We start from the raw sequence: 12,742 nt of genomic DNA, 5'->3' as shown, positions 1-12,742 counted from the left end.
CTGGATAATTTTTTATGAAATACCATAATGATTGAAAGATTAAGGAGACGAATAGAAAGCAGCCACAGCCTTGCATAAGAATGTGACTTTGATACCGCTAAGTAGGTATCTCTCCCACTCAGAATTATTTCTACTGCCAACAATATGGAAGGAATTAGACTGCAGACCAGGCAGCTCAAGCCAATGCAGTCCTAGAGAACAACCAGCACAAGTGTTCTGAAATTTGATTTCAGAGCCACCTAGGTGGCAATGCTAAAGCTATTCTAAAGCACGTGTCTAGGAATCCATTCTGTTCACAAGCAATTTAAACATTTTGGGATAAAAACAGTGACATGCATATAGGCAGCATCGCGTAAGCACTAGGGGAGATACGAAAAATCATATATCAGATTTGGGATTTATTCACAGATCATCTCAATGAAGGATAAAAATGTATAGCAACTTCAAGAAAAGGCGGCTGTGTAAATGAAAACAAAGTCTCAAGCACAGCATTTTCAGACAAGAAAACAGAGAAGCTAGTATGTCATCAGGGACGTATCTACAATAAACAGGATAGTCTACATGTGGACGCAAGAGATGTTAGAAATATCTTCTTTCCTAAAAATAGAACAAGAGCACTTTGAGGGAAAAGGTATCGTGTGTCTCATTCTTGATAATAGTCCAAATGCTGTTACGTAGGTAAAGTAAATATCATAACATGAGAGTAATAAACATAGTGTTTGTTTAACAGTGGAACCGAGACAGTTTCTGCATATAACATACAGGAAGAAGGAACCTTTAACTGAAATATCAAACAGAGAAGCAAGGTCTATAGGTTCCTATTCTGATTCTACAATATACTTCCTGTGTAATATTAGTAACTAATACTTTTCCCCTTTGAACTCTGGTTTCCCTACATATAAATTAGGTGTGAAGATTGATAACAGATTTCAACAGTTCCTAAAATCTTGGGAATTCCACACAATCATAAACACATATTATCTGCATGTTTTCATATTTTTAAAAAACACTTATTTTAGTTATAATTGGTTGAACACAGAAATTACCTTAACTGTGAGTAACACTATTCAAATTAATATCAGAGCAATGAATGTATGCTCTGGAGAACCAAAAAGCTGGCTAACTAGGTTAGTACATTAGACATCAGAATTTCTTCTAAATCCAAAATGTAGTTTATCCACTCACTCCACAGGCAAGCTTAAAAACTGTGTAAGGCCTGTTTCTAAATGTAAATATGATGACTGTTTCAGAGCTATTGAGGGCTTTGGATGTGGTTTCTTTTTTATGCAGAAGTCTGTGGGAGAGTCACAGCACTGCTTCAGTAACCTCCTGCTGTTAGTGAATAGCAAGTACCACATCAAATAACATATCATCTTCCTCTCTGTATCACGGAATCACAACATGGCATTTAAGGCTGACCAGAAGAGTTTAATGGTGTAACACATCAGGGGGGAAAGGGTATTGCATTCCTACCACTTTGCATTTGTGTTACAGTCTTTGCCCATTAGAATGAGACGTAATAGTTTTATTGCCCCCACACAGCCTGTGAAAGACCATAAACTTTTAATAGACTGAGAAAAAGGGACTGTAAGCATCTCACTAGTCTGCTTTTTAACTGGACAGGACTATTTTATCTGTTCCACTCACATTCATAAATCTGGGCAGACGCAGAGGGTCGTTACCTCCAGGTTAAACTTTGACAACAAATTCTCTGCTTATTCCCTAAACTGTCTTCAGTGCTCTTCATGGTCTACTCCAGCACATACTGATACTTCATGATATTGCAACAGCTCACTTCAAAATTCCTGTCACATTAAATGCTTTCAGTTACCTGTCCTCCTAGGCCTCTGAACCAAATGAATACTGTACAACAGATGCCTGGCTGCTTTTGATGAAGACATTTCCTGGGGAGAAGGAGTAATCTAACTAGACAGCTAAGTTAACTAAATTCCGCCCCCAATGCTATACTGGTTGAAAACACCATCTTGTTTAATACCTCTGTATCCTAATTTCTGTGTTATCTCTACTATACAGGGTTATTGGTAGTAGAAGGAATCCTGCCTCGTATTATACACTATGGAAGGAGGACTCAAAAAAAAACAACAACAAAAAAAAACCCCACCCCACTACCAAACCTTAGTCACATGATGAAAGACTTCACTCGATGGCAACGTGCTTATCAAGTACTACAAAAGAGAGTGCAGTGAATGTGGGCAGATGTAACACAGTGCAGGCTTCTAAGTCCCCGTGGGGCAATCAGGAAAAACAGTGGGAAGTTAAGCACAATGCAAGTGACCAAAAGCACCTCCATCACTCATTTTCTTATCGCTCTCTTCTCAGGTTCCCTGGCCTGCACATTTGCAGGGCAGTCTGTCAAAAAGCAGGGTTGCTTCATAGAGTCTTGTCATGCTGCAAATCCTAAAGAAGAATTCATTAAGGTGCCAGCTGGTCCTCTGCAAACTTTCCCTAAGGAAGCAGCACAATATTCATCTTTGCTAGTCCATCCTTTCTCCCACTCCTCCCTCCACTCCACCCTCGCCTGCCCACTTTGCTTTGAATAGCTAAGGCTCCTATTGTATCCTCTGGCAGCTAGCCCATGAAATAGATGCAAATCACTGAAGCTTGAGCTAGTGGGGTGAAGTGCTTATCTAAGAAGAGACAAGGCCTGCTTGGAGAAGGCAAGGCAAAAACTGTGGTTAGCACGTGTTTTGGGTTTGTGTGGTGGGGGTTTTTTTGGTAGTGGGGGAGGGGGCGGCAGGGGTGGCTCCAGTGAGAAGCTGCTAAAAGCTTCCCCGGCTCCAAGTCGGACCTGCTTCTGGCCCAGGCCGACCCAAACAGTGACGGTGGTAGTGCCTCTGGGAGAACACATTTAAGAAGGTGTCACGACCCATTTAAGAAGGTGTCAGACTGGACAGACCAGGGAGTCGTGTTTACTTCAAAATTCCCTCGGGCTAAATTAAGGTGAAATGACACCAAACGATCAGTTACAAGATTTTATTCATGACAAAAGCAAACTGAACTGGGGAGGCGTGGTAGTAGGTGGCAGGGTTTCTCACAACAGGAATTGGCATAAGACTACTTCTGTAAACTGTGTAACCATCCATATACATCGATTCAGGGAATAAGGAGATCCCTCCCGTTGAGTCACAAGGTTCAGAGCAGACCCCCTTGCTTTCCAGACTCCTCCTCAGAGAAGAGCCTAGGGGCTGCTGGATCCACTCTTAGTCTCAGACTTGGTCAACGGTTTATATCTTGAAACGGATGAGGTGTAGGGATTGTGGAAAAGGAAAAGGAAAGAGAGAAGAAGACAGAGAGAGAAAAAGGAAGAGAGAAAGATTTCACCGGTCCTGGGTCCAGCGTTGGTTCAGTCAGCCGACGGGTCCAGTCCCGGTGGGCTTGCGCAGCCGGGGCTTCAGTTTGTGTCCTTTTATCATCCTTGCCCCTCCTTCGGGCGGGCACCCGAACTCCTCAGGTTAATGAACAGTTTGTGAGCCTTTGGGCTTGGGGGTCGTTTGTGGAGTAACTTCTCCTTCCCTGCAGACACGGCCATTGTTTGATCTTTGTATCAGAACAGCTTATCAGAACAGGGAGCTGCGCACCCTCCAGCACGCCCTCCCCCTCCTGTTGCTGATGTCTGAGCTGATGGGCTTTTCACCTTGCTTCCTTGCTGTGCAGGGTTTGTCTTTAAGCAGAACTTGCCCCACCACAATGTTTGAGACATTAACTCTTTCAGTCTCTCACAGAAGGGGAACCTGCAGTGAGTAAGGGGATTGGAATGTGAGAGGAACCCCTCTGCAGATACCGAGGTCAGTGAGGAAGGAGGGGGAGGAGGGGATGCCCCTGCAGCCCCTGGTGAGACGGCAGGCTGTCCCCCCCCCCAGCCCATGGAGGGGAGCGGGGGAGCAGATGCCCACCTGCAGCCCGGGGAGGACACCACGCCGGAGCAGGGGGATGCCCCTGAAGATGGCCGTGACTCCATGGGAAAGCTGCACTGGAGCAGTCTGTGACTGAAGATCGGCCCGCAGAAAGGACCCACACTAGGGAAGTTTGTGAGGAACTGCAGCCCCACAGAAAGGACCCATGTTGGAGAAGTTCATGAAGGACTGTCTCCCGTGGGAGGGACCCCACGGTGGAGCAGGGGAGGAGTGAGGAGTCCTCCCCCTGAGGAGGAAGGAGCGGCAGAGACAAGGTGTGGGGAGCTGACCCCAACCCCCATCCCCTGTTCCCCTGCGCCGCCGGGGGGAGGAGGTGGAGAGAACCGGGAGTGGGGTTGAGCCGGGAAGGAGGGACGGGTGGGGGGAAGGTGTTCTAAGGTTTGGGTTTACTTCCTAATATCCATGGTTTGATTTGACTTGTAGTAAATTAAATTGATTTTGTTTCTTCCCCAAGTTGAGCCTGTCTTTTGCCCGTGACCATAAGTGGTGAGTGATCCCTCCCTGTCCTTGTCTCAACCCACGAACATTTCTTTATATTTTCTCATCATCCCTCTGGGGCCGGCGCGGGGAGGAGTGAGCGACCGGCTTCATGGTGCTTTGTAGCTAGCTGGTTTTAAAGCATGACAGTACCTGTTTTCTGTGATACAGAAAGACAGAATGTAAAATCTGACTTTTATCTGGCTTTTCTTCTCCCTTTGCCAGGAATCAACAGAGAAATCAACTTGAAATCTAGTAGACAGGCACATCCCCAAATACAATGTACTTCCTTGTGTAAAGGAAGAGAAGAAAAGATGAAGAACGCTGCAGTACCTAGTAAGCTTCTGTGAAGTGCTTCTGATCCCTCTGCCTGACAGAGGAGTTCTGATCTGCCTGTTCATCACACCCAGAGTGATGTAATTCAGCTTGGGTCAGAATCCAGACAACAGAGAATTGAAGTGTTGAGCTTTTATTGAGTCAAAGACACCTAGGCTTTTCTTAAATTTCTGTCCCTAAAGCTTTGTTCTCAGGAAAAATAAATTTACACACCTTGGATGAGACCAGTTGCAGAAGCCAGAATCTGACACAAGAGAAGACTTGCTGAATGCAATTGTAAAAAAAGATTTTTCAAATCTTCCAGACAGGGAACACAAACGATTTCATGCAACTTACTACACACTGAGAACAGAAATTTTATAGTAGCAGACTCACCTTAGGCTGATGCGCATTTGCATAAACCTTTTGTCAATCTATTCCAATCATGAACACAGATCCTAAATCTGTACGTGAATAATTGTAAGAAAAAATGGGGCTAAATGGTTTGAAAAAACTATTTAGACTGTAGTCTTTAATTTGCTTTTGTCCTTCATTTATAAAAGCTGGCTCCCAAACACAGCTAAGATAGGTAGGCACAAAAAGTTGAGACCACATTGGGACAAACTCTTAACTGCATTCAGTGAAACAGTTAATGATCAGTACACGTTTCTCTTCCTTTCCCATGTAACCCCCCGCTACCAAAACCTTGCCACACAAAACCAATACAGAGACATTTTTAAACACTTCACAAACTATGGCATAGTTTGTGGACAAAAAGGACCTAGACTAGCAGCGTGAGGATTTCAACACAATTCAACAGTGCTTTAATCTACAATTGTCTTCTGGTTTACATCTAGAGACAGGTTCTGCTGCAGAACTGAGGTCCAGTAACAGATGTAAATTCCACTTCCACCTTCCAAAATTCAGTGGGCTAGATCTAGAGATCCATTAGAAAAGTCACTGATGAAATGTGCTGGTGCAGTTGTTCATAGCACACATTAATTAAATAGCTTACCAAGACAGGGAAAAATTACTTGTTCCCTTCAAATTGGAATGGAAAACTTAAGAGCTACACAACCTGGAAGAATCAGACCGCAATTTGCTCTTCGTACCAATGTCCTTGAGGGTTTGGTTTTTTTTTCCAAAAAATAACATTAATGAGCCAGTAAACCATTTTTAGGTTTTTACATGTCATTCAAATACTAATTCTCCATGCAACTGTACCCTGTTAAAACTTCTGCAGTTTAATTCAGTATAGACAAATTCAGAGTCAGACTATTAAATGAATCAGCAAAAGTACCAACCTCTCAAAGCGCTCATTTGTGGGATGTTTTTAGATGAGTACCAACTTGCTGCTACAAAGTTGGCAAGTTCTAACAAAAATATGTAAAACGACAGTCATTTCCCCACTGCCCATGATATGCTTAATGCATGGTGTTAGGAAATATTTACTGTATTTGATCCTAACTCTTCTGCAACTGTAACAAGGCGGATATTTCAGTGAAGTATATATTTGAGAGAGATGCAAAGACTCTTGTAATAGTAATTCCATTCTTTATCCAATACCCTTAATAATACAAAATTGCAACAACAAATAACACCGAAGTAGAACAAGGGAATTAGCACGATGCAGAGCCTGGGGTTCATGGCATAATGTAAACTACTGCACAAAACTAATCATTTAAGACATCAGATGGCAGCGCAGTATTACAAGATACTCCAAAAGGTATTCCGGACGTTACACTAGGTTCCCCTAGTACATGTGTGAGGTCACAGACAGATGGACGCAGCCTGTTGTGCACATCAGCACAGCTTTTTCCAAGAGGAAGTAAGGTACTTAATGCTTGAAGCACTAAATCACTCGTGTTGTCAACAAACAAGTTTATCATAGACAGGTACTTTACTGTCTTGTAAAGAACTAATAGCTGATCAGACATCAAGCGTTCAGACAGAAGTGGCAAGTTGTAACATGGATGCAGGAGTAAACTTTCTCTCCAGTGTAGCAACAACCACTCCTCGTAGAGGCACAGCCAGTTAGTAGCAGTCCCAGAACCTCAGGACACTCTTCTGAGAAAGAACAGAAAGCCACTAATCTCCCATGAATCTGTTTGAGAAACTTACTGAATCATTGAGACAATGCAGATGAAAAACATGGACTGACTATACTACCACAGCTGAATCAAGAGGGAAAGAAAAACCAACTGAGTAAAGTTTTCTCCAGAAAATAATTAGTAAATGATTCACAGCTAGCCACTGAAGGTGTGTCAGCATGAACAGATGGAAATTTATAATTTAATAAACTGTTAATTGCGAAAAGAAAGTCCTCTAGTTCAACTTTCCCTCTGAAAATGAGATTGGAAAAATAATGAGCATTAAGTGAAGCCAGGCTCTTTCTAAAATTCCTAGCACTCTGACAAAATGCAATGAATATTTATTAATCCCATGTTCTTCTGCTTAGGTTACATTGCACACAACCTGAACCCTCCTGATTTTTAACCTGCTGTGGTCCCAAAAGAAGAAGGGTCTCTGTACCATAGAGTGATTGGTGTCAAAGCAATTCAATAACACTTTGCTGTCAAAGTACTCATGACAAAAGTATTAGTATGATTCTATAGTATGTTATTGACAAGATAAGGCATGTTTTGGAAGAGAAAACTTTGAAGCTAAGAGAGACAGAAAAAGCAGCTGGGGACGCTGATGTTCAGCTCATGTTAACTACACAATAACTGTGCGAAGAACCAGGTGGGTGAAAAGAACAGAGGCTTATGTAAAAAGATGCAATTCAGACGAAGATGCAAACTACAAATAACTGGGACAACGTTGAGTGTTTGAACGTTTAAAGGCGCTGCTCCTTTTTCACAGGACGTCCTCTGTTCTTTGAGGTGCTATGGGAGCAATGACAGTTTGGTTTTCCACTGCTTTACACCTTCTGTAGTCATTTACTGAACAATGAAATGCAGCCAAGAGTGAAAACACAAGGAATGTGATTTGATAGTGTGTGGCACCACATTTGTACAGGTATCTAAGGTGGCAGGAGGTGCATGTGAGAGACTAATGCCTCAGTGAACTAGAATGTAATTACTGCAGGCTTTTGAGAGTTAGTCGGCTCATTAGATTCCAGCCAATTCACCTGGCAGGCAAAATGAATAATTATTATTCCTGTTTTACAGTCATGATCCAGAGAAAGGATGTGGTTTGTTCTAGATCATGTGAGGACTCTATGGTACAATCAGAAATTAAACCATTGTCTCTTCAGCCACAGATGTACCCCTGATCTCTGTGTAAGAGGACAGTAATACAGGGTTCAGTATCAACTGTAATTCTAGGCACGTGTGGCAAGATTTTCCCTCTAAAAGGGCAACCTCATTATGACAAAAATTCATCCTCCGCTTTAATCTGAAATACAACTAAGAGCATACATTTCGAAATTGGGCAAATCATTACATTGAAATATCCACTATACCAAATTCCCTTCCTGTTCTGCATCAGAAGTGGCTCTCCATGGTTAAATTCACAGGCAAAGCACGTCTAAAGAGGGACTCAAATCTGAGTTCTGACATCTGAGTAGTTCCATAAAACGGAGTTAAGAAATGCAAACAAATACAACAGAAGTACCTGACAATGGAATGAGATCTTCAAGAGGAAAACTAAGATGTACATGCCAGGGGGTAAAATATTGCAGGGTATCAAATGTTTACACTTCAGACTGATAAACTTCTTTCTTGAAGAAAACTAAACAGGACACACAAACTAAAGGCTCTCTAGATAGCAGAACCATCCTCTATAAAGCACTCCTAAGTAACATACCCTGCAAAAATCCTATGCGCGTGAAATTTGATGAGGTTTTGTGCATTCTGTTTACTTCTGAAGTTTACTGCACTTTCAAGAACACACACTGAATTGGAGCATATTGCTAAACAGCAGTGATTTAATTTTGCAAGTTTCAGGGTCTTAGTTTCCTATTGTGGTTAAGTAAGATTTCTAAACCTGTTGAAATACTGAGCTCTGTTTTCATACATTTCATACATAGTACTACAGAGAACATCTCTGAATTTATACCTACATACCTATTATACCATGTCACTGAAGTGCCTACAGATTGCACATATTCCTGTTAATACCAGACTCATCAAGGTATAGAGAGGTGTCTAGAGCATGACAGGATTATAAGAAAAATTCCATTTCTGTTTGCACACAGCGTACCTGATACTGAACACTGAACTGTGGCTCAGGGAAACACATACCCTGCTTCATTTTAAGGAATAATTTCTGTCCTGCTAAGATTTTTCTGAATCCCAACTTCAGGATTTTGTGTTGTTTTGTTTAATTCTCCTCCTCTCCACATATATCCTTGAACACAAACATAGGAAGTGATGTTTGCTGTTTTCCACAAGGAAAGGTTTAGAGAGGAAGATAGTATCTTGCCAGACTGACTTATATAACTAGAAAAACCAGGGGAGCTACTAGGTTCAAAATCCTTTCTTCATGCTGTCTAGCAGAAAGCAGAAAATGGCTTCATGTGCTTGATGTGTTTTTGTTTCTCCCATCTATTGTCAGTTAATCTAACAGAGATACATCCTGTCCCTACAGATCTCATTTCATGTAAATCCAGAGACCACCACAGTCACAACATTGTTTATAGCATGCTTGCTATCAAGCAGCAAGAATCTATGAATCATATCTGTGTTTAGCAGTCTGAAGTAAGGAGTCACGCCCCACTTACCGCCTCCACTTCTGCTGGGTCATACCAGACATTAATGTATGGATGCTGTAAGGCTTCATCTACTGATATTCGCTTGGCCGGATCAATGACTAGCATCTTTGATAAAAGGTCCCTGGCTTGGCTGGCTAGAACAATGAAATCAGATAAGCACAGTATTAGTACAAAACAATCACTGCTTCCAGAGGAGGGTTAATTGGGTTAGTAAAGTAACAATGACACAACCCTTTTAGAGACTGTTTGAATGTACTTCTGCCCCATGCCTTGTTATAGCAAGAGTTCTTCAGTAATCATTTTAGGTCAGATTCATTAGAAAGGTACCAACATCAGGGCTGCATACCATAAGCCCCCTAACAAGCTTCAGTGAGATTTTACATGTTGTACGCAGATTCCCTGTAGAGGGCTGAATAATACACCCAAGAAAAATGTGCTTGAGTTATCTGTATTATTGCCAGGATCAGAAAACAAAAGCTCGCATAATGAAGTCTAAAATCATGGCATTACTAAATCAAAGCCTGAAACTTACAGGTACTCTTACGATGGCTCAGAAAAACATCGAAACTTTTCTGTATGTTTTGAAGTTTTTCACCTAGCCTGCTGGGAGGCATTAAATATTTTAGTGAGGCATAGGTACCAGGCTTATCTTCGGGCATCCCATTAGAAGCAATAATGTCAAATCTGTAGCCTGGGATCAACACATAATGGTATGGAAGTGCCTTGGAACTGCTGAAGTCTTGTTTGTCCCACATAACAAAGTTTAAATCAGTGGGACACATCATCCTCCACTACAGAAATGCCCTGCCTTATATATACATTGAGTTTTATGTTGCAACACTGATATATTTTACCTGATAATATAGCCCATTGTGCCTATCAGGCCACAAACTCATCCTTCTGTTACCCAAACTGTTTTTACTGTTTGGAGTTTGTAACAAATATAATACCATCTAAACCCATGTAAAAAATTGTAACAACATATATTTCTAGTATTACTATCAAGGTAGTGTTCTAAGCTCTTCCATGCTCAAAATTATTTTCTGTGTAAATGAAAAAGAAAATGAAAGGAAAAAGAATGTAAAGAGATCTAAGTGCAAAAATATTATTAGGTATCTCATCAGACATGGGTGAGTAAAAGTGATATCTAACTAAACCATTAACATTACATTATGGTGGAATATTTAGGCAGGGCATGGGATGATACGATGACGCACAAGCAGAATTTTTTTAATGCACTGTTTCTTGTTTTGTGACTATATCTCGAAAACTGGCATTCAGTATGCTCAAATGCATGTGCTTCCCGTATCCAAAAGATAACAGCACTGTTTGACAGTAATTTCTATTCATCAGATCCAAATCCAAGAAAATTCCATTATTCAGTTTTATTGTAGTAGGAGTATAAAATTCTGTATACACAAAAGCTTCTGCTCAGACCTTTCACTTCGCTCCCAGAGCTGAGACAGCAGCCTTGCTATGAAAAAGTTGTTAATTGGAAGAGTATTCTGGGTAATGTAATGACACGCAAATTGCAAGCAATTGAAAACCATTACATGCCACCGTACTAAGTGGCCCCAAGTACTCAAGTGGTGCAGAACTGATACACAGTACAAGTTTGCAGGAATTCCAGAGCTGCAGTGAGAAATCCCTTCTATACTAAACACACATTAATCCCTCTTTCCAACTGAAGGTCAATGCCCTGTTCAAGTAAAACAAGACTTCAATATATGATTAAAATCATTGCAACTTATATTTTACAGGGGTATATCTAGTCACACTGTAATTAAGTTAGTGCTCTACTTCACATGTCCAAACCGACCCACAGCATTTTTCAAAAGAAGAAATCCACCCATAACAGATATTAAACCTCAGCTACATCAAGACCATTTTGGCTGACGTTGCTACTATCTTTCAATCATCTAGTAAGGGTAGAGCTATGAGGCAGGCATCTGGCTGAACTGGTATTTTTCACCTAAAACAAAACAGTGCAAATGCTGAGATCTTCCGATGGAAGTTCTACTGTTCCTTTGTGTTTCAAGTTTAAGAATGAGAGTAAAGGAACACTTCAGTTCCTTGTGGTACATAAACATCACACAGAACACCACTGGGATATGCTCAACACATCAGTGACAATGTATGTTCTCTTGGCTGCCCAAGCACCAGGGTCTCCAAAAGTCATTTCCAGAAGCTGCCTCTCAGCTGAACAAAACCCATGTAGTCATTCGTCTCTGCAACTAACTGCATTACAAGGGAGTGCAACTAGAGAGAAGAAAAAGTGAAAAAAAAACCCTTCATTGCATTGTAGCTGTTGACATGTGAACCATGTCCCTTTCTCAGACATACCTTTGAGTTTGTTGTGTTCAGAGTCAGCTGGGAAGAGAGAGTCTGGAAAAAGTTTGGGGAAAGTGAGGCCAGCGTACTTGGGTCTGTTCTCAACGTAGTTCCGTACCGTTGGCTGCAGCTTCTTCATGAATTCTGGACAGGGTGTTCCCAGCTGCTCAATAACTTTATTCCACTGATCAATATCTGAACATCAGTAGTTAAGGAAAACAAAATGCAAACCCCAGTGTAGTCTCCTGACATTTCTGTTTGAGTGTTCTCAGGGAATCCTCAGAGGTGTTTAACTCCCTCCATAACATCTTTACAGTCACTATCTTTTTTCATCATTATGCCTCCAGGTTCTACAGCCTGCAAATGGCAAAACTCTCTCACAACTATACTTACTTGAGGACACTGTGCAATCCTAAAACCACCACCACCATGGGAAAATACACTTCCCTGCTTTGGGTCAACACTTGTTACCATTTTTATTTTTAACTTGCAGTCCAATGACTTGCACTCCTTTTTTTTACATGCAGGTAATAGCCTCTATGTCACCTTGGCTACACGGGTGCAGCAGGGAAGAACGACATGTTCACCTGCCCTCTCTATTCAGCCTGTGGAAAGCAAGACCCAGCTGGCTCAAAGGAGTTCTGCCCAGGACAGAAGTCACCTTCAACTCATCTGCTTTGCACTTGTATGTTTATTCTCTCCAATAACTTTATTGGTGCTAATTTTGCTAAAAACACCCAACCAGCAACCCTTCAAAAGCAATTTGTTTGATTTTATAAGTATGCACTGGGACTCATTTTCTATAGACAAATGATGCCTCAGGTATAGACAGATGTTTCTCTTCAACTGCAAATGTGATGGCTATGTTGCTAAACCATTGCTGACTAATAAGGCACAGGCTCTCATGCTTAAAAAGAAATTGTACTACAGCAATTTGTACTGAGCTTTTTTTTTTGGTGTTAATATTTTT

General features: G+C 41.4%; 1 protein-coding gene across 10 annotated transcripts in view; it reads right to left on the bottom strand.

Moving 5' to 3' along the window:
• Nucleotides 1–12,742, bottom strand: part of MAPK10 (mitogen-activated protein kinase 10) — a 182,942-nt gene that overhangs the window by 20,243 nt on the left and 149,957 nt on the right. For 9 of the 10 annotated variants that reach the window (XM_030007660.2, XM_030007694.1, XM_030007671.2 and 6 more), the window contains 2 exons: nucleotides 11,785–11,967; nucleotides 9,451–9,575 (listed from right to left, as the gene is read on the bottom strand). The exons of the other annotated variant lie outside the window; for it this stretch is intronic. In XM_030007660.2, coding sequence (XP_029863520.1) covers nucleotides 9,451–9,575; nucleotides 11,785–11,967 — 308 coding nt within the window. The remainder of the gene's footprint in view (nucleotides 1–9,450; nucleotides 9,576–11,784; nucleotides 11,968–12,742) is intronic. 10 annotated transcript variants of the gene reach the window in all.

The sequence above is a fragment of the Aquila chrysaetos genome, chromosome 1 (genome assembly GCF_900496995.4).
Source record: "Aquila chrysaetos chrysaetos chromosome 1, bAquChr1.4, whole genome shotgun sequence".
Classification (NCBI taxonomy): Eukaryota; Metazoa; Chordata; class Aves; order Accipitriformes; family Accipitridae; genus Aquila; species Aquila chrysaetos.
This window is presented reverse-complemented; position numbering and strand designations above follow the sequence as displayed.